This window comes from Pocillopora damicornis, chromosome 7 (assembly GCF_964200805.1).
Source record: "Pocillopora damicornis chromosome 7, jaPocDami1.2, whole genome shotgun sequence".
In the NCBI taxonomy this organism is placed as follows: Eukaryota; Metazoa; Cnidaria; class Anthozoa; order Scleractinia; family Pocilloporidae; genus Pocillopora; species Pocillopora damicornis.
This window is the reverse complement of record NC_142676.1, coordinates 23,989,472-24,014,924: the sequence shown is the minus strand read 5'-3', so window position 1 is coordinate 24,014,924 and position 25,453 is coordinate 23,989,472. Positions and strand designations below refer to the sequence as shown.

The window sequence follows — 25,453 nt, the reverse complement described above, 5'->3', positions numbered from 1 at the left end:
AGTGGCTGTGAAGCAGTAACCCTTGTTAGCGGCCTGCACCACAACTGAGTTTTCAGAAATGTCTTGTGTCTCAATACAAATCATCTGCATCATGCATGTTCATTAGTTAGCGTCCTCATGAAAAACCACAAACTACTATCGGCTCCAAGCCACAAAACCATAACGCAAGCTAAAGAAAAACATAGTTTTGCCGCGAAAATGATCACATGGCTACTAAATCATTCCGCACGGGATGCAGTATATGATGTGACATCACCTCCGCACAAATTAAATCAAGCGAAAGACACTTAAAACGTTATTCAAACGTTTATTCTGAGATTGAAAATACTACAAAATATGTTACAAACATAAAATTTGACATAAACTGGCAAACGCGACGACGAAGTCCCGTTAACGTCTTGAGCGCTCTTCTGTTGCTGGGAAATCACGTCACTACTGCAGTACGAATTAAACGAACAGAACAAGGATCTTGATATCTTAATCTTCATCCTCTGAGCTGGATTCCTCTTCAAGTGATTCCTGCAAGAAAACATAGGCAGGTCATGAACAGAAAGCAGAAACCGAGGACAGCCTAGAAATCCAGGAGAACTTTCCATCCTGTATTATGTGTCATGATGTTCTAGTTCTTTCGTTTAGTTACAGTTTACTAACCTTCGCGTATTTTTCAGCCGCTTGTGCGATATCTTTGGGTACCCACTCATGTTTACCATTGGTAACTGTAAAAAAGACATGCATACATACATAAAGTGCAGTTTTCATTAGATTACCGAAAGAAATTCGGTAATTGTATGAAAGGTATGTCCTTCAACCTCGCTCTGTGATTAGTCAGAACAACTTGTCATCTCATTGGTTCCTCTTGAAATTCACCTTTGTTCCGATTGGCTGATACGATATCTTGGCCCAGGTACACTGTTAGACTTGTAGCCCTGACGCTTTAGGTGACTATTGTACCAATTTGTCCTAAGTACCACAAATTTGATGCTATAAAGTGAATGAGTGTCTGAGAGGCTTCATCGGTTTCCTTCCTCTCATCACTCAACTAAATATGGGACCAATTCCTCAGACTTACAAAGTTGAAAGCGCATTGTGCTGGCTGTCATTCAAATGTGAGCCATGAGAATGGCAACAATGAAATCATAAAGAATACCTTCTCCTATCCAGCTTAACTCCAGTTCAAAGTTTTTGTCCTTGACTTCATCATGTACAACATATATTCTGCGAAAAATTCATGTACATATATGATGAGGTAAATCATTGTAAGAATGATAGGATTGTAGACTTAAAGAAAAGTGGGAAACCAAAGCTTTTTTCATTTGACAACCGAGCAAAAATTCTCTTAAGCGAGTTGAAATACAGTGTTGAGTGCAATGGAGAGATGGCCTAACAAGTAATGGATGAGAGGTGGGTGGGCAGGGGCTTATTTCAAACATTTTTTTAAACCAAGAGTTCAGCAAATATTCCAGTGAGGCAATTCAAAGAACAATGCATTTGAGGAGGCACAGGGCATTTACAAGAAGAAAACAAATGAGTGCAATTTGAAATTCAAAAAATTCCACATGGTATTGAAAAAGCAAAGACTTTTCAAACCTAAAATAAAATTTCCAACCTACATTTTAGCAACTTCTTTCACTAATTCTTCACATGTCATATCTTTCATCTGTAAACAAAAACAAAATTCATAAATTCCACAAATACATGTATTACCATACAAATATAAAGAAAAACACTCATAATCTGAATAAGTTTTTGGACAAGGATAATAAAAAGGATAAAATGTTGTAAAATACTGAAAAATCCACTAAGGTTACACAAACAATACAAAAGATGCCTGGAAGAACAAAAATTGACAATAGAAGGGATTTGAAGTTTGGCATGATATTCAGTCCAGCCAAAAAATTGTTCAAATTTTTATTAGATTACAGGTAGTTGTAACTGTTCATGGTAAAGCTGGGGAAAACCATCTTTCTTCATTAGGACCTGAAATAATTGGTGGTAAACTGACCTTAAGTTTTTCGATTTCTGTTTTTGCAGCTTGCTTTGCCTTCCCAACAGCACAGCCATGGAACCCCTAAAAATCCAGCCCAAAAAAAAAAAAATTAAAAAACAATTTGACCTTGTCATATGTTTTGTTTTTATGTTTATACTGCATGTGTAATAAAATGCAGAAACTTCCAATGAAGCTACTGAGCAGTTAAAAAAATTAAAATTTATCAAACTACATGTTATATAATTAACATTCTCATTGAACAAGACATGAGGACAGACATTCCTCACCCATGATACTCCTGAGGGGTCTATCATAAAGAGCTCTGCTCCATCAGGTCCATGGGAACTTAACAGAACACTGTGGGAGAAAGAAAGGTGCCGATCATTCACAGTACAGCAACACACCAAACAAAATGCAGATTGTTCTATAGAAACATTTTAAAATGTTTCTAAGAAAATCCCAGCAGTATTTTTCAGGATCTTGGATTTTATCTACAATACAACAATTGGATTTGACAAACAAAAATAAGAACTGGGAAGCATGACACAAGAAAGTTGAGATCTGAAACAAAAGCTGGAAGGAAAAGAAAGTTAGAAAAGTACAAAAAAAGCCAATTCGAGAGTTTTTTTTTTTTTTACACACACTACCCTATGTGGTAATGTGACTTCTTGGTGCAAAAGTAGATTGTTACAGATAAAGGACAAAATGAAACTATTACAAAGCATGTACATTGAGCCACTCACCTACAACCAAATGGTCTAACAGCACTGTACAATGTGTGAGCATGAATGTAACCTGACACTCTATCAACAAGGTACTGAAAAAGAAAAACATACAACATGTCAACAACACAAAAATTAACAGTGGGATGAATCCATGTGTCCAACTTTATTGAGTACAAAGCAAGAATTCCCATTCAGTGCACTTCAGTGTTACTAATAGTACAAGAAAACAGCGAACTAAAGATGATTTTGATTATTGATGTGAAAATAAAAAAATACAATAAAAGGGGAAATGTTGAGAACAAAAATGTACTACATGAAGGTGGGGTAGGCCATCGTAAGTAATGGAGCAATATTTATAGTAATGTTTGGAAACACAAAACACTGATGTAAATAAACAAGCCAGAAACTTAAAAACATGAATGGTGTCACATCTGCCACTTTCAAAAATACTGTACAACCTGTTTGAGTAACTTCAATGGTAAAATTACAGTAAGTGCAATGATTTCATAGCCTTACTTTCAAAGGTATTGGAGATCCATAAGTTGATCTGTAATTGGCAGCTTCTTCTCTGGCAACACTAACAATCTTAAAATCAACAACAGAAATGTTTGACAACAACCACCAAATTAAAATATATGTAGTCCACATCACCATTGGAAAATTTACTTAAAGGTCTTTATAACCTGAGGTATAAGAGGTTTACCTCACAACTGATAAACCTATTCCTGTCAGATAATGTGACCTTCAGGAAAATTCACAACTTCTAAAATTTCACAAATCTATCGGAAGGCTTGTACAAAGTGAGTTCTATGATATAGAGATGATTTGTGTACATTAAAAAAATCTGTACATACTTGTCTAGCATCAGCTATCAATCCTGCCACAGCCTGTGGTGCAAAAACAAACAAAGTATACATGGATATCAAATACACTGAGCTACAGAACACAATCTGTACATACACAATCTGAATGCAAGCTGTTCACTAGGTATTGCTCTAAAATGGACAGCAGACTTGAAGTACAAATAAGTTGTCAGTCACAATATTTGTGTAAATCCATTTAACATGTTGAATTCGCTTTTGACATACTATAACTTTAAAACAAATTTCTACCAAGGTTTAGAACACAAAGGGAATTGAGATCATTCTAGTTGATGGAAACTTTTTTGAGCAGGATTTAATTTTCATTGCAGTGTTCAGTTCACATCACTGAAAGTCAATAAAGCCATACACATCAGCTAGCCTCACACTGATGACAGTAATAAATTGTGTAAAGACAAAACATTGAAATTATATACAACTGTGTTTGAAATAAGCAATCATACTTTTATTGCAGTCTAAAAGGATTGATTGTTTGTGTCTTATTCCAAAGTACATGTGTATACATGTACTGTACTCACCATTCCAATGTGACTGTCTATATGTATGATTCTTTTGTTTGCACCATATTCGTACAATTTTGAAAGGACAAGCTTTTCAACACCAAACACAACCCCATCCTTTCCTCTGATGCCAACAATAGTTCTGTGGAGAAATACAGAACAGTCAATTTATTTTCTCTGAGTCCTGTTATTTCAATCTCTTCTACTACACACTTCACATGCAAGTCAGAGTAGATTTCTTAAAGTTACAAATATTTTTCCGATATTTCCAGTCATAGGGATGGCAAAGTAAGGAGGATACAAAGTCATGTACCAATCCAAGTTGCTCAAATTTCCCAATAAAATTCCCAGATTTTAGATCCCATACAAATTCCATGATTCCAAAAGATGTTTGTTGTGCTGCATACATAATAAGCTTCGTTCACAAATTAACAGCTTATATTACTAAGTAAGTGATGTCACTTTTTCTCTTGTTCCAGCTCTTCCAATGCAACTCAACCCAAACATAATCTGGTATTGGGCGACATGTCAAAATATGAATTGTTCTTAAAAATTGTCTTGTTTCTCAAATTTAGGTGTAATAATTAACACAGAGACCTTTGGCAAAAAGGACATCAAAATTAGAAGGAAAAGAGGAAAAAATTTTTTTTCATCATAGTGGTATTTAAAAAGGGGTTCCTACAGAAAATAACATGTAGGTTTGCAAAAGAACATGTATATAGAGTGCATGCCAAAGTTCAAGATATCACAATACACAACCTACCCACTATTCTCCACTGCCTTTACAGCATATTCCACTTGAAATACTCTTCCATCAGGAGAAAACTGAGATGCAGACAAGTCATACTAGTAGAAGAAAGACAAAAACAAACACAAATGGTATAAACATTGTGAAAAGATTGAGAAAAGAAAGTTAAAGTTTAAACACTAACAGATGCCATCTCACAATCTGCAATCGCTCTTTTGACTAAATGGCTTAACCAAATGCCTTCCAAGTGTGAGACCTTACACTAAGGTGAAAAAATCCAAAATAAAGGAAATAAAACTTAAAATACTGCATCTTCCTCTTAAGAAAAGTTGTTGTTCCTGGATGCTTGTAGTATTCTGCATTCATCTTGTTTTGTTTGAGTCTAAGATTACTTTGGGAATCACAATTGAAAAAAAATTTGAAAATTGCACATTGTTTTCTAAAAAGTCCTGAGTCATGTATAATGAAAAACTAATCATTACTCAAGTGAAATCTATTAATAACCATCAATCAAAGGTAGGTTATTCTTTAAAGTACAAGTAATATGCCTTTTTCTCCTCAGATCCTGGCATAATTGTAACATTCAGAATTTTCCACTAAGATCAAAATTAATTTTCAAATAATTAATGTAATCATCATGAGTTACTTAGTGGTTTAATTCAAACTGTGCGAATTATATTATTTTGCCATTTCACAAGCAGCTTCAGTGTTTCATTGAAGAGTGAGATTAAATCCTTTGGAAAAAAGTTTCTGCCTACTTTGCTTAACGAAAATCGACGAAAAATTGGCCGTAGATACAGTTATCATCTAAAGCACTAGTAGGAAGGTGGTTTGAGACAACACTAAGACTGAATTAAACTGTCAACATGCACGTGGACACTCTTTACGGAATTTATATCCCAAACAAGATTTAAAAGCCTTATTCACTGCATGTCATTGTTTAATAGTGTATACTTCCACTTACCCCGGTTCCTATAGAGCTCATAGTCTAAAACGTTGCCCTTATTTTTTCTTCAAAGAACACTAGATCTCGAAACTCTTCTTTGCAATATGGCCGCCACACGGGATACCGAGAGAAGACTAAGATCGATGACTTAGCAGTTTAGTACGCATGTCTCCAGTGCTACGAACTTCAGGGGTCTCCCTAAAGGTTCATTTTGTTTAGGAATGAGTACTGGGAGGTCTTTCACGTGCTTATTGTGGTCAATGTTTCATCATTCTTTTGTTCTTTTCCATATTAGGGCCACGATTTGACTTCCGGCACGTGCTTGGAGGTAATATTACTTGATCGTGGGATAGTACTGAAGAATAACAATCTGTACTCGATTGAACGGAACAGGTCGGAGCAGTTTCCAAACAGGTTTGTGACACTCAAATTCATTCATTTCTAGTCTTGCAGTTTACCTAGAGATGCGGATATTCGAAGTTCCGACGAGGAACCTGAGATACATCTGAAAAATTTCCATTAGCCAACCTTTTTTAAACCCTCAAGTCATTTAGTTAATGAACCGGAAATATTCGCTTCGTTGTTCTCAGCTGTTTCGAAAAATTTGATTACAGTGCAGTTACAGCAGTGTTCATAATCGGACTTAAAACGCGCCGATTCCAGCCGAAATTTTTTCTTCCTAGTCGCTTCTTACGGTTCGATCATTGTCTCGCATTATTTGTTACAAAAGTTTTCAATGGAACTGAAGTAGAGAATTCGAAGTCTCCAGATTAAAAAATTAATATTAAGGTTTTTTTTTCTTGTAAACAATGCCTTGGTGCAGTGTGCTTTTGCGAGAAGACTAACACTATTCTCTTGGATTTTGTGTTTTGATTTTAAATTCTTACGCGTAGAATCTTAGGAATGAAGTTTTATCTGAATTAATATTGCCATTACTACTGATATTTTTCTCAGAGAGTGCCCTCTTCCTCTAGTTCCAGTGCGATCGGTCGCTGCAACACCAATTTTTTTTCCCGGATTTTGGGATTTACGATTCGTTTACGAATTGCGATTTTCGTATCAAGGTTAATTTTTGTAAGGCAGGTAAGGATACGAAACAAAGAATTAGCCGTAAGCGTACATTTAAACGAGAAAGGATTTGTAAGTCGAGAAACTCGAAGCCAAGGAAATATTATTAGTGCATACTTGCAGGAAGCGGAATCATTGAGGGAAAAAAAAATTTTAAAACATAAAATGTGAGGCCTTTCGCTGTCGCCACGGTAGCCTTCTTGCACGCTTTGTACTTAGACTGGAGGTAAAAATGAAAGCAAAGGGGACTGTAGATTGTCAGATACACGGAATCTGAAGACTTGATGTGAAAATAGGAATGCGAAGTCATGGTTAGCGGGGATGCTTTTTCCTAGAAATAAGTTTGTTTCCTTTATCTGTTTTTTTTTTTTTTTGGTTTTCAAGGTCGGGAAGAGTAACAAACATTTTCCTCTTCTTAGTCAGTCGTCCTCTACTTTCTTGCGGCGTTTTTCGATTCCTAAGCTTGGTATTGCGAAATTCGTGTTCGATTGTGCAATGCTAATTTTTGCTAGTGCCAATAAGAAGCGAAACAAACGCGATTGAAGGTTTGATTCTTCATTATTTATGTTTGCATTGAAATAACTTTATTATCGACTGAAAGTTTTGGGGCTATGTTTACAATCACATTTGAACTCTCCCGGGAAACGTGCAAGTGTTAAGTATCACATTTCAGTTTTGCCCCTTCAATAATTTCTTTATTCACGCTTTACTCGACTTCATTCCTAAACGCAAGGGAGATAAATAATGTTGAAAATGTCCACAAATTTATACCGAAGAGTGAAACAAATAAATTTCTTTTTTTCTTGCCCAGACGAGCAGTAAAATCATGTGTTTACAAGTAGTATGCTTTGAAAATACCCCGTTGGGAGTCGTTCTTGTGCCGTAATTTCGACACAAGATTTTAAGATTGTGTAATACAGTATAATGTTCTAACAAGGGATTGGCTCGTGAAAATAAATTACTCTTATTTTTCCCATATATTCGCAGTAATTGTAACCAGTGGAGTTCGCTTAGCAATAGACTCTGCGATATGAAATCACCTTTGACACCACGGACCTTGGAAATTTTCTACCAAAACAACGGTGGGAATGGCCTGCTTGATTTACTCGCCCCCGAAGTTTTCTACCAAATTATGGTTAATCTTGAGCTTAAAGACATCAGGATCTGCATGTGCGTCTGCAAAAAATGGAGGGTAAGTGGGCGAGTTTCTACAAATAGAGCATTTTCAAAGGTTCAAAGCAAAATGTGTAGTGTACACTTTAAAGATTTCGTTTCTTTTCCATTTAAATCAGTCGTAGATCATAGTAGGCCCTCCCCGTGACAACATACTTTATGGAGAGTACGGAATCAAGCACTGTTTAATATAAATGTTTCCAGAAATTTTTTCCAGAATTATAATTTTATAATTTTATAATTTTATTGACGCGGGAAGGCATGGAAAAAGCCCTCCATAGTTCATCTTACTTTTGGTTTTGTTTTGCTGTTGGATTTTTTTTCACAGCCGTCGTTATTCTCTACTGTATGAGACGCGGAAATTTTTAACTAAAATCCCAAGTTTACACTTTTATCTTCTTCATTTCAGCTACTCTTGTCCACGGGATACTTCTGGAGAAATTACATGAATCATTCGTTTGACTTTACGGATCAAGACGAAGAGAGACTCACAGGAATGTTGCACGAGCTCGGTAGCTCGTGGTTCTTCGGCTGGGGACAGGGAATGGTGCAGGGATTACCCGACGGGAATTTGTTCGAGGAACTCCCAAGGCGCTGGAAATCCGGTATCGTGCACCCGGTTGGACCGGATGTCCGAAGTAAAGTGCCTGATTACAAGGCCATGTACGAATCACTTCATCAGCTGCAAAAATTGCAAGATGAAGTGAACGAAAGAGAAATTGTTTACAGTAAGTGTCTGTTCTATTTAACTGTGAATTGTGAAATCGTAAACTCTTTTAACCACGCTAGAAGTTCATTTGGACAAAGAAAGATTGAAGAAAGATTTACTGAACCTTTAAAATTTTACGAGAAGTAATCGTGCAAACTTGAAAACGGAGCAAATTTTCTTTATCAAAAAAACGTGATAGGGTTCGGGCTTGTTAATACAATACGAAGATTCTGTTTGTCCGTATGCCCGTCTTCAGCAGTTAAACTATTTCATATTCCATTAATTTGAGGTTTATTGTAATATAATTCTCAGCTCATTCCTCGTCAGCTATGATGCTCTCCTTTTGCCTCAACCCTTAACTTCCATGAGCGACCAAGACAGAATTTCTCCTTACAATATCAATACAATATCCTCCAGATATGTGATGAGAATAAAGAAAAATATCAATTTGGGAATAATTAGTTGATCTAATGCTAAATTCTCTGAACTAACATTATGAGAATTGTGTGGTTGACGGTAGGAGGATGATAAATTTGATCTGGGAGTCAAAGGGTTAAGATTAATTGTAAAATTCGGTAGTAATTTTGTAGAAGAGCCTGTTCCTAAGGTCTTTTTTCGTTTGTTTTAATTTTTTTTATGTTGTTTGTGCTGCTATTTGGTGAGGGTTTCCCAAATTAAATACTTTTGCTTTGTCAGTTTCACCTTAATAGATAAGTGTATCAATGCATACTAAGAAGCCACACCGCAGATGCCGAGCACCGTGCCAATTCAGGTACTACGGTCCCCCCGGCTGGCGGTAATCAGTGTACAGTAAGTGAACATGCCTTCAGGCTTACAGCAAAGTTTTTTACGCGGGGGGGGGGGGGGGGGGGAGAGAGAGGAGGGAAGAATAATTTCAAAGGGGGTAGACTGTAATATGGGATTTGTTATTGGTGATTAAACATAGGAACATTGTGTATCTACGGCCGTATGGTCGGACCGACGAAAGAGACCTTCTTTCCGTCGGTGGTTGCTAGAAGTTAATTGATTTTGTCTTACTTTGTTTGTAGAGTATCAGAGCAGTTTTAACTAGTATTCTCCGATGATTATGCTCAGTCTCACCGAGAAAATCGCGGTCGCGACTTGCTTTTAGGCGCGTTTCCTCCTCGCCGTGCTGCGTTTGCAGTTCAGATCATGCGCGACTGCATGGGTTTCTCAAATTGTGATTGACAAATTGTAGTGCTTCGTTTTCAGCGAATGGGACTAATTATTGCGTGCCGCTATGTTGTGTAACTTAGGTTAGTCTCACGGCCTTTTACTTGTCATTCGGGATTTTCTCATCTTTCTTTCACATCTTTGAGAATTCCTCGATTTCTGACTTCAATTTAAATGTAACTGAGTTTCGCACGAAACTTTGCAAATTTTCGTTCTTCAGCTGCTATCCTATGCAGCCGTTTTTTGGGATGTCATTAAAGAAGGTACTTCTCTTTCACACTGTGCTGATTTTCTTCCATCAATTTTTTTTTTATCAGCTGGTCCCTCAGAGAATAGTGGAGAATGCCCGGTTGATATGCTGTTATTCCCCTGGGAACATGACAAACTGCCTTCTCAAGAGGAGGTCATGGAGATTTTCCATTTGAATACAAATCTACGGTTAGATGTCACTTACGAGAGGTCAGAGAAAAGCTTCGCGGAAGGAAAAGAACTCGAAAGGATATTCAAGTGCCGAAGGAAACTGCCAAGCGAGAGCATTTTCTATGAAGCACTTCCCAAGGTTTTGGACGATGGGTAGGTTAAGGAATCTTACTTCACGGTTTTTCTTTGTGTGTGTGTTTCAGTGCTTTCAACGCAGGGTTGGAATTGCGTTTTTCAGTCAAGCATTTTGTCATGGAAAAGCTCCACCATGTGTTCAACTACGAACTGAAAGGAGCGGAGCAGCGATAACATGTTTTTTTTTTTCTTCGAACAGATTTATAAAAGTGCACGTCGATTATCAAGGTCGTTCTAACACGTTCAGACCTTGCCCAGTCTTCATTCTTACCCAGCTCTCGCCCGGTTGGTGTGGAGGTGTTTTGACAGGAGTGTGGTAACGAGCAAGAGAACACTCGGTGTTCTAAACCCCATGGTGCCAAGATCATATTTGGAAAACGCGGATTACACGAATTACCTACCCGTGATGACGCGAATATCTACCTTTGTAACGTTCGAAACAACAACAGTGGTAAATTCGATCCAGACACAAATCGTCGAGTTAACAACTTTGTTGACTACACTCCAGACATGAATAGTGACAAGATTGTCTTGAGTCGACCTAGCTCGGCAAGATAGCCTTGTTATTTAAAACTCAGAGAATAGCTTGTACTTTCTCGCTCTTAGAGTGAACTTTGTTTATATACACAGTATTCAGTTGAGCTCCGCGGAATTGAACTGCAAAAAAAAATCGAGTATAGTTCGTAGCAACCGGAGAGTTCGATTAAGCTAATGGCGTATTACTAAAACTCCTCTTTACGGAAATGGCTTTAAGTCCCTTAAGCTCTGAAGATCTGATTCATAATTCCTCCAACTTAGCAACCAGATATTGCCTTGTGATTAGGTGTGGAGAATTTAAGTGAGATGTCACGGTAGTTACACCCTCTATTTGATAAGTTTATCAATTCTCATCACTTGTTTTTTTGATAAAATATCGTCAGTTGTAAGGAGAAATTGCGCATTTTTCTCATCTGGGAGTCAAAATTTTCATCAAGTTCGACTAGAGGACGTCTTTAGAAAATGTTGTTCATCTCTGTTGACTGTTGAGTATTCCTTCGCAATTAAAATGTCCCACGTTATGTATGCATTGTTGCCTAATGCTTTGAGAAATTTCAGTGATGACAGAGAGGCCGGCACTCAGAGAAGTGTTAAGGCTCTTAGATCAAGTAATTTTTTTTTCTTAAAGAAAAGCTTTAACAATGTATTGACGGCGCGGGTTAGACTGTGCTGTTATTGTTGTTTCTGCATAGCAGATGACTGTCCCAAAAGAAAGTGTTTTAATATAACTCAAACTACATAGTTTTTAAAATGTTTATTTTATCAACTATTTAATATATACGGAAAACTCGAATAAAAAAGTGTTGACAGTAATGAGTGGTGTTAGAAAAGGCCGCAAGCTACCATATGCTGCCTAGAATGACTCGGGAGACTGAAGTGTCTAGCGACTGGTTTGGATGCGTCTTTGTCATTTCTTTCTACGTCGCGAAGGTGTTCCTAGAATCGGTCACCTAGTCGTCTAGGACAAGTTTTGCATCATGAGCGAATGAAAGTCCGGTTGGTCACTGGTTTGAAATGAACATATGACCAGAAAGTTCCTTATGTTTTTGTCGCGTTTGATAGAAATTAGCGGAGGTTGTGAAAAGATAGTACAAGAGAGTGCAGTGCTGAACAGCTTTTTCCGAACTAGCTAATGTCAAATAGAGGTATCTCGAGGTACTTCCGTGATTTCCAAACATTAGTTCCTTGATGTAACGATATTTCCACAAGGTTTGATTTGTTCCCTTAAAGGGTGGCCCTAAAACCTATATGAATGCAGATCTTTGATATCGGTATTGGAGAATATATCTTGATCTGCCAGTTTCAACTCGCTATTAAAAAACTCACCGTCACAGTAAAAAACCGCATATAAGAACCTAGGTCTTCTCAACTTGGCCTCCAAAGGTTTTTGTATAAATGAAGTTTACTGTGAAATTAGACTACCAAGATTCTCAATCGCGTTCTTAATTTTTGTTAAAAAACAACTTGTATTAGTGGGTATAAGTGTGATATTGCGCTGTAAGCCAGCCTCATAGTGCCCTGCCCTACATGGTTAACTTGTACATACAGTCAGATATTTTGCACAGCTATGGATGTCTGCTTGACAGTACAATATTGTGGTCTTAGAACACCGTCGGTGTTCTGGTTAGTTTTTGCGACCTTTTTGTATCGCATGTGATGTACTTTATCAAATTTGAACAAACTCTTGTATTGAGACTTTATCCAAGAATGGTTCTCATAAGAGGGGTGCTTAACTAGGAAATTTTAGCCTAATAAGTCATTAAATTTTAGGTTCTTACCAGGTTCTTTACTGTACCAAACTTTGCAGCTAAAAAACCATCTAGCGTTGTCTCGAACAGTTTTGAAGTTATCAGATTCAAAACGAAATATTCTGTTGAATAATACAGGACACGCAAGACTTCAAAACAATATATACTTACCGTGCGTCTAAACAATCGGTCTGCAAGAGGTGAATCCGCACTCGAAGGCGGAACACTCTGTTTTCATTTTCCAGCCTCATCGCGTTTGGGAATCAACCGGAAAGCTCATTTCGTCGCTTTCAAGGTTTTAATGACCATTATTTTCTGAATCGATCCTTTAGCTAATTAAAACTTTTCATTTTGATGTCCTAAAGGCCTATTTAAATAGAGATGGAACGAGTTGTAAAGTAGAGACGACGTGCATCACGCGAAAGGCATACACAAACTATTTAAACTAAAATTATGGAGATACCAAGTTCGCGGTATGTTACTAAGAGAGTTCTGTGCATGAAGAATCTAAATCGCATTACGAGTGTTTTAATTACGGTATACAATATTCACATCTTTATTCAAAGATCTAGCCTGACCACTAGACGACAAACTCGTTCAGAACGGCTAACAGGTACTGGTTCAGGTGCCTGCTCTATATCAGAAGCTGGACTCGTGCGTGTTTCAGCATTTCAAAAAGTGGAAAGGGGTTCTTTGTGCCAAATGAGAAGAAATCAATTACTTCACTCCTCTTTACTTTAATCTCTAATAACTGTCTCAATTAACAGTAATAAGTTAAAATAATAAATTTAGATTTTTTTTTTGAAAATCACAAATATAAGTTTATCATTTTATCAAAATAATAATAATAACAGTAAATTATTTAATTTGTATAGCACGTTTGCCAGCGATGTTTACAATAATTCAATGTAATAATTTCGTGAACAAAAATGGCGCCGCGGTGAAATCCGAAACGATGAAAACGAGCCGTTTCCTCTTCCTCTTCACCGACGTGGCTATTTACAAATGAGGCTTTTAGCAAGACCTGCTGCACTTAAAAGAAGACATTATAAAAACCTGCTGGCATAGTTGAGAATGAGTAGTGCGCCAAACGCTACTAAACTGTTAATAAATCTGTTGCCAGTATCAATATGAATTGTGGCAAGCAGTAATCTGTTTTCTGGTTTCCATAAAAATTCAACGACAATCGACGTTTTCAGTATCAATTGCACCTACTGCTCCTTTTATAAGAGTCTTGTAAGCTGGATGTAAGCCTTTAGACATTTTGCTTCTGAATTTCAAACTAGATTTGACAATATTGGAATCAACAACCAAATTTTAGTTCGAAAAATTCAAAGTGATCTTTGTTTTCAAAAAGCGCCGAAAATCCTTCATTTGAACAAGATATATTATCACGTTAATGAGACTGTTGGAAAACGCCAACAGAGCACCCACATAACGGATAAGAAAATCACTTTCAAAACTAATGGTGTGATCTTGTGATCTTGTCAAAATTGTAAAAATTAAGTAACTTAAAAAAAACGCATATGAAAGTATAAACATGAGCATAATAGAAACCAATATCATGGTTAATCGTCTGTTTTCAGCCCTCTTCATGACTTTGATAGCATTATCACATTGGATGTCGATAGCTCTTTTCATTCTTGACCGCACAGTCAAGATCAAGCATATAGTTAAAGTAAAAATAACAATACTTGGCAAAAAGTATTGAAAAGCTATAAAGGCCAGGTTCACTACTACAAATGACACATACTGATGATTAGGCCTGCAAACTACAGTGTAATGTGTGTCATTTAGATCATATCTAATCCCCTCCATAGTTGCAACGGGGAGCAATACGTAAACACATGTTGAGAACCAGGTAAGGTAAAGCAATTTTTTAACAGTAGAATGTTTCAGTATACGAGGTATCTGACGTGTTGAAAAATATTTTCCAAAGATGATAATCAACAGATTATTTATGGTAACTGAAGGAAAGAAAATACCCAAGTAGCGAAGGATTCTACAGCCCCATCCTCGTTCAAAAACTTCAAAAAATAACTGACAACCAGTAAGCGGAAGAACTATAAACGCGCAAAGTACATCAGATATAGCAAGGCTGGAGATGTAGACATCAAAATTTTTCCGGAAAGAACAAGACTTTAGAAAGGACGCTGCACTTTGGTTCGACTTAACAAAACAAAGTATGGGAACATTTCCGAAAAACGCTAATATACCCATAATTACAGAAAACATGAGCAATGTAAGTTTGGTTGAAGAGCTCAAAGGTAAAAACACATAGATTTTACTACTCGAAAGGCCTGTTTGGTTGGCATGCGAAGACACGTTATGTGTGGAGAGACAGCAAGAGGCATTCATGCCTTCCAATTTGAGCATCTACCAGCAACCTGGAATCCAAGAAACCTATGGGAAAATGAATTTAACACAATGAAAACCACCAGAGCTCTAAGGATTTGGATATCCTCTCATAATCACTCCCATAAAAAACTTTAGAAAAATAAAAATGGTGCTGCCGGAGTACGGAAAGGTTATTGGTTACTAAGAGACCAGTGCTTCATGTATTGGGGACACACTTGGGGAGAAATGAAAAAACACAAAGACTTCTATGGGGGTTTTCGTAGCTAAGGGTTGGGGGGAGGGGGGGAGGAGGAGGTGAAAAATGTTAATCAAGAATGAAAAAATGAAATTAAAAAAATTTACCATGTTGTTGAGAGCTGTTCATCTTCTTTGGAAAACAGTTCCGTTCGTGAAAATCGGGTTTAACTGAAAGACTTCTGTGGGTGTTTTTTTTTTAACTAAGGAGGGGGGCGGGTTAGGGGGGTGAAACATGTTAATCAAGAATGATTAAGATTCCAAGAACTCACTTCTTGAAGATACTAACCTGATATTTATATAGTATTTTTATGATCTAGGACTTCCTTTTCTGTATGAAAGTACACTGGATACATCCGACTTGCATTCCAACTACAAGGTTAGGGAATCAGTTATGGACCTGGTTTTGCTAGCTGAAAGATCACGGAAAATTTCGATTTTAAGTACTGGTCATCTTCAAGTTAAACAATATGGCCATTCGCTCCGACGAAGGGCTAACGCTCGAAACTTCAACTCTTCACGGTGGTCAATTTACATCCTTAACTTAGTTGATAAAACCAAATTAGCTTATTATACTTCCCCACCGACGCAATACAACAGTTTCGTTAAAAACTTAGCCGCTTTTACGGCATTTAAATTGGTTGAAAATAAATTTTGTTTTATTTTTGTTTATCAATCTATTTATTTGTCAATTTGTTGGTTAGATTCATTTAAAATCGTATTTTACAGTATGATTCCGAGCTTAGATGACGTAAAGTTTTGCAGAAAAAGGCAACAGTTTGAAAAAAAACTAGTGCAACTACTGAAAATTATGGTTTGAATCACGTCAAGAAACATTTTTAACTCCGTTTGTGGAGTGGCTGATTACAATCTGCGATAAGCAGATGATATTTCTCAAGTTTCTGATCCTGTTTTCCTATTCCAGGATATCCTATTGTATTAGCAAAGGACAAAAAATTCAGTCTTTGGAAAAATGCAAGATTTTAATTCGAGACCTTAATCATATCTGAGCCAGGCGATTTTAATGAACTGAAAGCTCTCCTCTCACATGTGGTGCATACAAATGACAAATTTTCCTAATCTTGAGTTTGCATAAGAGCATAAAGAAATTATATATGGTGAAACTAATGCGTAAAATTCCCCTGGTTTCTATTTTTACTGGGTAGAAGAATTAGCGAAAAAGAAAAACCGCTGTTTTATTTCAACTAAGTTTTGGGCGTAAAATATCCCACATTTTTCTGAAGATGCGTTTTCAGAGTGTTATTCTGGTAACACCCATTTTCGTACGAACGGCTTTGCTTTGGCACCTTTAAGAAAACCTATGGATTTCGGCGTTCATTTTAATGGAAAGCCGAACTAAAAAGGTTACAACATGAGGTTTATGAGTGAAACTTTCACTGCACTATTTTCTGAATACGATGTAACTGTTTGAGACCTTTTGCTATTTAGTATTCCGGGCCGTTTAAGACTGTAAAGGAAAGCAATCAAAACAACTTGTCGAGATTTTTTTTAAATTTCAGCAACAAATACGAGAGAAAAACAATAAATTTATCGAAACAGTATTGAAAACAAATTGCAGTTTTAATTCCAAGTGTGTTTGTACGTGAATGTGGTTATGCGTGTTTACTGATATTTTAAAATTGCTCTGCCTGAATACTTCATAATTATCATACATTTGAAGACATAACAAAGATTAAAACATTAAAATACCTGTTCGTTTTGTTGGCCTTTACATTTCTGCCCTTCTGAAAGCTTATATATCTGCTGCAGGTATAGATTTCACGGATTTTAACAATCTGAGAGTGTTGACGCGCTCTCTTCACAGGATCTCCATGTTTCCTTTTAGCTGTATGATTTGAAGCAGAAACATCACTTACGCTGCCTTGTAGTGAATAAACAAAACGTTTTTTTTGAGGCACTTGAAGAGTGGGTTTAAACGTTAAAGAAATGTCTCCATTGAAATTCAAGTGTGTGCATAATGAGGAATATAGGTGATATTTACAAATGGAAGGTTTTATGGAAATTGGCAGCATTTTGAGCTTCAATTGTCGTGGGAAGCCTCCGTCTGATTGTAGCATTTTTTGCATTCATTGAACGAATTTTCATTTCCGTAAAAATTTACATTACTAGAAAAATGTTGTCTCTCGATTCATATGACTCAAAAATTTAAAAAAACCTGGTGATTTGGTCAAGTTTAAAGGCTTAGGATTGTTCATAGTTCAAGTCTGTGCGTAATGAGGAATATAGGTGATATTTACAAAATGGAAGGTTTTGATCTCCAGTCGTCGTGGGAAGCCTCCGTCTAATGTTAGTTTCTTTTGCATTCATTGAACGACTTTTAATCTCCGTGAAAATTTATATTTTTAGACATGTCGTCTCTCAATTCATATGACTCAACAATTAAAAAAAGACTTAGGACTGTTCACAGTTTAATTTCAACAAATTTAATTGAACTTTAAAACCGCTAAAATACTAATTATAAAGCCAACAAAAACTGAACATTAGCACTCAAGTAAAATTATCTTTCAGAGAGTCACTCAGCCACTATGAGCTCAGGATCGAGGAAATGTTATTAGTTCCAAAATTACAAATATGAGACCGAGTTTATACTCTAGATAATACAAACAGATGGATACATTGTGCGTTAAAAGGAAATTTTCTCTTTTGAATAGTTCGTAATTTCCGTCCATGCTTATTGGAGACGCGGTTATTTCTGCAAAACCAAAAAGAAAGCATCATTCGAACATAACAGTGTGCTCATCGATATTTTCATGGTAAAACCCTGTTGATAAAATTTCGATGATTTAAAATAACACATCTTGGAGGCAAACCAAATAACAAATATTTTGCGATGAAAGGAGTCAATCAATATACATAATTGTTTATGATTTAAGCGCTAAGTTTGTTTTTGTGATCATTTCAAGGCAGGAAATGATCACCACCAAGTATGAGAATTGCATGGAGGAAATTAAAATCAATTAAACGTGCCAAATCACCCCAGTCAACTTAAGAAAGCTATCGGCCATTTTCTTTTTTCAGAGAGGAGCCTGGATACAAATATCTAAGCTTGAAAGAGTCTCATTTGCAGCTAAACATTGTTATGTGTCAAAGCACACCATTGTTTGTGGCAGTTATCTGCAGGTCATGTGGGGATTCTTAACCAGTATCAATTGAAGGAAATATATTTCGTTTACGTTATAATCAGATTCGGTTATGCAAATGCCCGACAAATCGACAAATAGCCACACTAGAGTGCATTTTATTATTATCGATACAAAACAAAACTGCCCATATTTAACTAAAGGGGCGAGTTTCCACAGTAGCTCGAGAGTGTTCTTGGGAAAAACACTTTCACAATGCCTCTTTCCATCCAGGAGTATAAATGAGTACCAGCATATTGTCTGGGAAGCCTACTGAAATGCTGGGAGGTAACCTTACGATAGACTAGCATTATCCAAGGGGGCCAGTGGTAATATTCCCATTGGCTTTATTTCAAGGAAACAAGAATAAGCTCAGGGACAATGAGCCCTTTGGGTCAAGTACAAACCTTTAACCTTTTTCACTTTACATACTCAATTTTAGGTGATCATAGCTGTTTCTTTAATATACGCATAGATTAAAAATACACCGACAAAATCGCTGGCTTTACAGTGAGCGAAAATAATGATTGCAGGGAAGATTTCTCTTTCAACGACAGCGCGTTACCATAACGGCTATCGCCATTGATATGGTATATGTCTCTATTTAACATTGATTTCCATTTGTTGCTGGGACGAGCCAATTCGTCCAGTAATATTTCTTTTCTCATCTTTTTTCACTCGTCGATGCTTTATCGAATTCAATTATTTAAAGTTGTCCCCATAAAATTGCATTCCTGCCCATTTCGATTCGTGTTTTGTGGTTATTATATAGCTGGCAGCGGTTTTTATAGATCTCGACTTTGTCTCAGTCCATAAAAAAGCAAAGAAAGGAAGAAGGCTAATATCCAACCATCTTGACTTCACTCTTGGTCAATAGCGCACATGATTGTCAATTTTGCTAATTTTACCTCTTAGATATCAACTTGCAAACTCTCAGATAGGACAGTATTCCCAATTAAAATGACCTCGAAATGTTGAAAATTTTGCTTACACCTAACGCTACGCAACTTTTCCTTTGTTTTTTCGAGTCAAAACAAGAAACTCACAATTTGTCGAAAAAGACGACTTTTTGTAACACTCTTTTTTTTTTTTCCTTTGGTGTTTTTGCAAGAAAGCTTTAAGAGTTCAGTGCCGGAAGGCTTTTTCCATACCAGCTCCCGTCAACCCCTCCGGCCCTACACACGTCACCAGCTTTCACTATGGTTTTCTATGGGATTGCGTGCACGGAACCGCACGGGTCATGTGATAATAGTGGCTACCACCAATCTGACGGAACCTTGACAAATGATTGGATGGCGGAGGAGGGGGGGGGGGGGTAACCACGGAGATGGGTAGCCAGAGTGTTACTCACTTCATGCAACTAAAGAGGTATGTTGGAACGACGTGATAATGGACATGTGGGACAGCGGGAACTGGTGGAGGGCTGAGGAAAGACTGTTTGCGGTGGACTGGCAGAGATGCCATACTCTTTAATTACACGGAACCTCCAAATTCAATCAAAGAAATGAGTCAAACACACATCCGGAGTGAATACTGATATTTATTATAACTGATGTAACCAAGCTATTACGATAAAGTTGATGCAATTAATTAAGGCAGTATTAATTTGAGTGTCGAGAATTATCTAACATTTCTTTACCTGTTTTTTACTTTGCTTTGTGACTGCGAGACAAAACTCGCGACACCCTTTCAGCCAATTAGAAATCTAGAACCAGTCATGTCCTGGTCAACCAAGTTTTCCGCTTGCATAAGCTTGCCCTGTTTGAGTTCTCATTGGCTAATCATGATGAATACCTTCGTTTCGATTAGCCTTTGTCATCGCTTTGTTGTTTTTCTTTTGCGACGTTCAATTAGACACTACCGTGTTTTGAAGCAAGTTAATATACGCATAAATTATCATAACTGTGTTTTGCGTTTTTTTATTTTCGTGCATATGCTATGCGAGAAATACAAAGAGAAGAGAGAAGACGCACGTATTTGCACGTGTGCGCATTTTGGATGTCTTATTCACGCGCGTAATACTTGTACACATGCCTTTTTTTTCCTTTCGCCTGACAAGGTATTCAGGCCTCTTTTTTTCCCTTCTTGTTTGTCCTGTGACCGCGGACAGAAAAACTTAATCTTTTTTATTCTTTGCTTTGAATGAACACATCTACAGAGTTTACTGGGCCTTTTTTTACTGATTAACCCGCAACATTAAACAGAAAGTCCTCCATTTGCACAAAGTAAATCACCACATTAACGAAACCGTTGCAATACGCCAATACGGCATAGCAATGGCTAACGATTACCCACGTTTCAACGTTCGTACCTAACTTGAAACCAATACCACGATAGGTAGCAAGAACTACATAGGGTAAGTATGGAAGAAAGGCTGCAAGCATTATTACAATTAACATAATCGTACATCGCCTATTGGTGACTCTTAACATGGCTCTGATGGCATTATCACGTTGAATATCAATTTTTCTCTTCATTCTTGAACGGACAGTCCAGATGAGGCACACACAGATAAGAACGATAACAATACTTGGAATAAAGTACTGTACTGTTATGTATGTAATAATCGTGGCTCTAAATGGGAAGTAACCATTGTCGAAGTGGCAACTTACAGTGTAATGTGTAGCATTAAAATCGTATCTTAAGCCTTTGACCGATGAAGCAGGTGCTAAAGCAGAAAATGAAGCTGATACCCAAGTAAACCACAACAACTTTTTAACGGTGGAATGTTGGAGTATACGTGGATTTTTACGTGTTGAAAAATACTTTCCAATGCTGATAATCAGTAAATTATTCATTGTAACAGACGGAAAAAAGAAATTTATGTAACGAACCAATCTACAACCCCAATGGTGATGAAGTATATCAAAATATAGTTGAAAACAGATTAGTGGAACTGCAATAACTGCACAAAGAGCATCAGAAATAGCTAGGCTTAATATATAGGCATTTAAATTCTTCTGGAAGGAACATGCCCTCAGAATGGGAGTGGCATTTTTCCTTGAACTAAGATAACATATAATGTTTGCATTTGCCAACAATGCTGTTATTCCCACAGATGTGAGCATTATCGTCAATGTTATTCTAGGGGAAGGACTTAATGGAGGAAAGACATAGACCTTACTAAATAACTCTGTTATGTTTTTATCTGAGGATAAATTTCTAGTGGAGAGGCCGGACATCAGAGTCGTACTTTTTGCATCATCCATCAGAGATCACGGGCAGAATCTGTGAAGACAAGCGCAAAAAAAATATGGTACTGTAAAGATCTTAAAGTAAAAATCAGTTGATGCTGTTGTTATTGTTGTTGTTGTTGTTGTCAAACGAATTTAATCTTGCCATCAAACCACAAAATTAGTCGCTTTTGTCATTTTATTAGATTTCGCCTTCTTCATCGCTATACAACACGAAAGGAGTTCTTGTTCATTAACCTCCTTTCGGAGAGACACGGCGGCCATAATACCGCCAGTGCGTAAGCGACGATTGTAATGACTGGGTCACGTGCTGTCAAAACCAAGCTGTATCACATGAGTTACAAAAAACCACAGAAGCCAGTAAGTCACGATGTTTTTTAAATTGTATAACCTTTTTTCGGCAAAGTTCGAAAAAGAATGATAAACCAACAGGACACACGCATACTTCATAATTTACATTTCACTTTACTCTCATCATGATACTCTTGAGGTGTAGTGCATGTTACTGCTGCGTAATGTAAATGGAACCCAGACTATTTCGACTAACCACCGCTTTTTATCATGATATTCTACTATGATTGCGACCATGCTTCGTTAACTGTGTCATCACAGAGTTGAAAATCAATTAGTTTCAATTCGGGTCTTACATGCCAATCAGGCGTTTAATTTTTGTTATCTCAAAAGTTTTAGGCATACAACGCTATTTACGTGAAAGTTTTATAAAGCATATTTCGAAATTTTAAATTTTTATTACTTACGGTAACTTAATCCGAATGTAAAACTCTGGCTTTTAGGTTGCATTCATCAATTTCTTGCCCTTTGTACAAGATACTTTGAAATGTATGTGTTTCCTTCCCTGAATGGCTGAGGTAAAAAAAGTTAAAAAAAAAAAATGGTCACTGCTGATTAAGTAATATGCCGGGTAAAAGTCTAAGTTTTGATTATCAAATAGTAGAGGCAGAGTTTACTTAAAAAATCCATCAAGAAAAAAGCCCCGCCGAAGCAAGTAGATCACATCGCAGTAAAGGACTTTGAGAGCATCCTTAGATATCGCCTCTACGGTCAAATTTTAACCAGTGGTAAAATTTTGATGGGTAAAAAAACTTTTAAAATCAAAGTACCTTGAGTTTCAGGTCTCAATCGTGTTTTCCCATCATCAGTGCTCGGAAAGCCTCCAAGGAGTAAAAGCTTGATCGACCGCCTTCAACATTAGCTTTGTGGTGTATAGAAACAACCCCTCTGTCTATAGAGTAGATATTTCACGCAGGCAAAGTGCACGAAATTCATAATTAACAAATTTTCATAATCCCTTGTTCACTAGCAGCGTTCGATTGTGTTCATATTCTTATTATTGTGATGATAACTAGCCAGATTTCCCCCGTTACTGTTAAAAACTCTTTGAAGAGAACAAGCAACATGCATTGAAATTTCTCTTATTGCATCTTAATACGTCTTTGAACCAAACTTTGAACGCTGAAGGAGATAACTGGAAAAATTGGTAAGTTTGAAGTGCCCAAGCCGTCAGAAAATGTCTTCTAGCCACCAAGACTCCCTGACGTAATTTATTCATGTTTGCACGAAGTTTGCGTGCGTGACTAGTGATCCGCAGGAGAAAAATTCATATGCGCAAAAAAAAAAAAAAAAATATATATATATATATATACAGTTCAAAATGACTAAAATGAAACACGCATGATTCCCTGTAACTCTGAGTTTCGTGCTTACGCACTCGTCAGATCCGTCTGACGAGTGCGTAAGCACGAAACTCAGAGTTACAGGAAATCGTGCGTGTTTCATTTTAGTCATTTTGAAGTGTATTTCGCTCTACACTCATGTGTATTGAGCACTTTCCAACAGCATTTGCTACAATTTCCCACAGTTATATATATATATATATATATATATATATATATATATATAACTGCATATATATATATATATATATATATATATATATATATATTGTAAACTTGTTGTAATGTTGGTTAGTTTCATTCTTCAAAGCGTGTTCCTTATTTTACAAAAGTTTCCAACCCTTAAACTCTAAAGAGTGACCATGACAGAATTTCTCCTTACAATATCAGTACAATATCAAGTAGAGAAGTAATGAGAATAAAGAGAAATATCGATTATATATAGGATTATAAGTTGATCCACTACCAAATTATCTGTACTGACATTATAAGAATTGTACGGAAGACAATATGGAGAAATACTACCGAGATATTGAGACCTAAAGTATTAACTGCAATTTATTCGTAATCCTACACGGTTACGTGCCGCAAAATCTACGGATGTTTTCATTGTCCTTGTTTTTGGGATTTTCACATGAGAAATTCAAAATTGCCATCGACGCTCCCGCAAGTTTTCACGCGTTCCCTTGAAAACAAAAACGTGATGTTGGACAGTTTCATTCTCCAATAGGTGACCTTAGTGTGCAAAATGTTCCAACAGTAATTCGCACAGCGATTACTTCGTAGTCCTTCTGTTACGTGCAGCGAATTCCCCGTTAGATATAGAAAATTGCCAAATGGAGTTCTCCTCACTTAAAAATTTAAATCCCACGAGTGACCAAGACAGAAATTCTCCTTACAATATTGATACAATATCAAGTAGACAAGTGATGAGAACAAAGAAAAATATCCATTACGGGATTATCGGTTGATCCAATACCTAATTCTCGGAGCTAACATCATTAGATTTGTATGGAAGTCACTAAGGAGAATTACTATCAAGATTTTGGGGATAAAAGAGTTAAGGTTGCTCAAAATGCTTTGGGAAGTTTTAAACGGCAATACGTTGACGCAAGGATACTCCCTCGACACTTCATGTGTTCCCTTTAAGAAAAATTAACGCTAACATATTGTAACTTGGTAATGATGATAAACAGTTTTACACATCAAAGGGGGACCTTCTTGAGCAAAAGTTTCCAACTCTAATGAACCGCGATTATTTTCGTAATCCTACGCTGTCCTCGATTTGGTAATTTTTTGCGTGAGATAATCTTAATTGCGTTTTTACTTTTTATGATTAAAAAAAAATAACATGTATTGAGTGTAGGTGTGGATGCGATACTGCGCTGTATGCCGGCCCCGTAGTGCCCTACTCTTCATGGTTAACTTGTACATACAGTCGTATATTTTGCACAGCTATGGATGTCTGATTGACAGTACAGTATTGTGGTCTCATAACACTGTCGGTGTTCTGGTTAGTTTTTGTTACCTTTTTGTATCGCATGCGATGTACTTTATCAAATTTGAACAAACGCTTGTATTGAGAATTTAGCCTAGAATGGTTCTTATAAGAGTGGTGCTTAACTGGGAAATTTTGGCCTAACAGGATATTAAATGTTAGGTTCTTATTAGATTCTTTATTGTACCAGACTTTGCAGATAGAAAATTGCATAGCGTTCTCTCGAAAAGTTTTGAAGTTGTCAGATTTTAAAAAAAATCTTCTGTTGAATAATACTGTTAGAACATACCAAGACTTCAATTAAAAATAATACATACTGGTCCAAAGAAATGGTCTGCAAGAGGTGAAACCACACTTGAAGGCGGAACACTCTGTTTTCATCTTCCAGCCTTATCGCGTTTGGGAATCAACCCGAAAGCTCATTTCATCGCTTTCTAGGCTTTAATGACCATTGTTTTCCAAATCAATTATCCTTTAGCGAAATTAAAACTTTTCAATTTTGTAAGGTAGAGACAACGTGTTACCATGGAGGACTGAAAGTTTTAATAAGCTGATTCCTAAATA

The 25,453-nt window shown here is 36.8% G+C and overlaps 2 protein-coding genes and 1 long non-coding RNA gene across 5 annotated transcripts; 1 reads left to right on the top strand and 2 right to left on the bottom strand.

Moving 5' to 3' along the window:
• Positions 1 to 287: 287 nt before the first annotated feature.
• Positions 288 to 5,959, bottom strand: LOC113684925 (proteasome subunit alpha type-3). The gene is made up of 12 exons (XM_027202346.2): positions 5,806 to 5,959; positions 4,857 to 4,939; positions 4,112 to 4,235; positions 3,567 to 3,599; positions 3,229 to 3,297; positions 2,731 to 2,804; positions 2,275 to 2,344; positions 2,003 to 2,068; positions 1,611 to 1,657; positions 1,148 to 1,215; positions 652 to 716; positions 288 to 519 (listed from the first exon to the last, which is right to left on the bottom strand). Exons 1-12 carry the CDS (start codon positions 5,824 to 5,826, stop codon positions 478 to 480), a joined length of 762 nt encoding a protein of 253 aa, XP_027058147.1. The 5' UTR covers positions 5,827 to 5,959; the 3' UTR covers positions 288 to 477.
• A 36-nt stretch (positions 5,960 to 5,995) lies between these two features.
• Positions 5,996 to 11,836, top strand: LOC113684924 (uncharacterized). Of its 3 annotated transcripts, none has more exons than XM_027202342.2 (5): positions 5,996 to 6,201; positions 7,843 to 8,047; positions 8,438 to 8,756; positions 10,249 to 10,504; positions 10,686 to 11,836. In XM_027202342.2, exons 2-5 carry the CDS (start codon positions 7,886 to 7,888, stop codon positions 10,804 to 10,806), a joined length of 858 nt encoding a protein of 285 aa, XP_027058143.2. In that variant the 5' UTR covers positions 5,996 to 6,201; positions 7,843 to 7,885; the 3' UTR covers positions 10,807 to 11,836. The 3 variants fall into 3 exon arrangements, with proteins under 3 accessions (XP_027058143.2, XP_027058144.2, XP_027058146.2); XM_027202343.2 differs by having other exon boundaries at positions 6,155 to 6,866; XM_027202345.2 differs by lacking the exon at positions 5,996 to 6,201 and adding an exon at positions 6,601 to 6,870.
• Positions 11,837 to 21,590: 9,754 nt separating this feature from the next.
• Positions 21,591 to 22,951, bottom strand: LOC149043250 (uncharacterized). Its single transcript, XR_016188469.1, has 3 exons — positions 22,819 to 22,951; positions 22,456 to 22,561; positions 21,591 to 21,731 (listed from the first exon to the last, which is right to left on the bottom strand). It is a non-coding gene; the product is annotated as an uncharacterized LOC149043250 (long non-coding RNA).
• Between the last annotated feature and the right edge of the window lie 2,502 nt (positions 22,952 to 25,453).

Coding starts and splice junctions, on each gene's coding strand:
- LOC113684925 (XM_027202346.2), bottom strand. CDS start 5,826: ATGAGCTCTATAGGAACCGGG. Junction 1,216..1,610: donor GTGAAAGAAGTTGCTAAAAT/GTAGGTTGGAAA, acceptor AATTTTTCGCAG/AATATATGTTGTACATGATG. Junction 520..651: donor CGGCTGAAAAATACGCGAAG/GTTAGTAAACTG, acceptor GTTTTCTTGCAG/GAATCACTTGAAGAGGAATC.
- LOC113684924 (XM_027202342.2), top strand. CDS start 7,886: ATGAAATCACCTTTGACACCACGGACCTTGGAAATTTTCTACCAAAAC. Junction 8,048..8,437: donor GCGTCTGCAAAAAATGGAGG/GTAAGTGGGCGA, acceptor TCTTCATTTCAG/CTACTCTTGTCCACGGGATA. Junction 10,505..10,685: donor CCCAAGGTTTTGGACGATGG/GTAGGTTAAGGA, acceptor TTCTTCGAACAG/ATTTATAAAAGTGCACGTCG.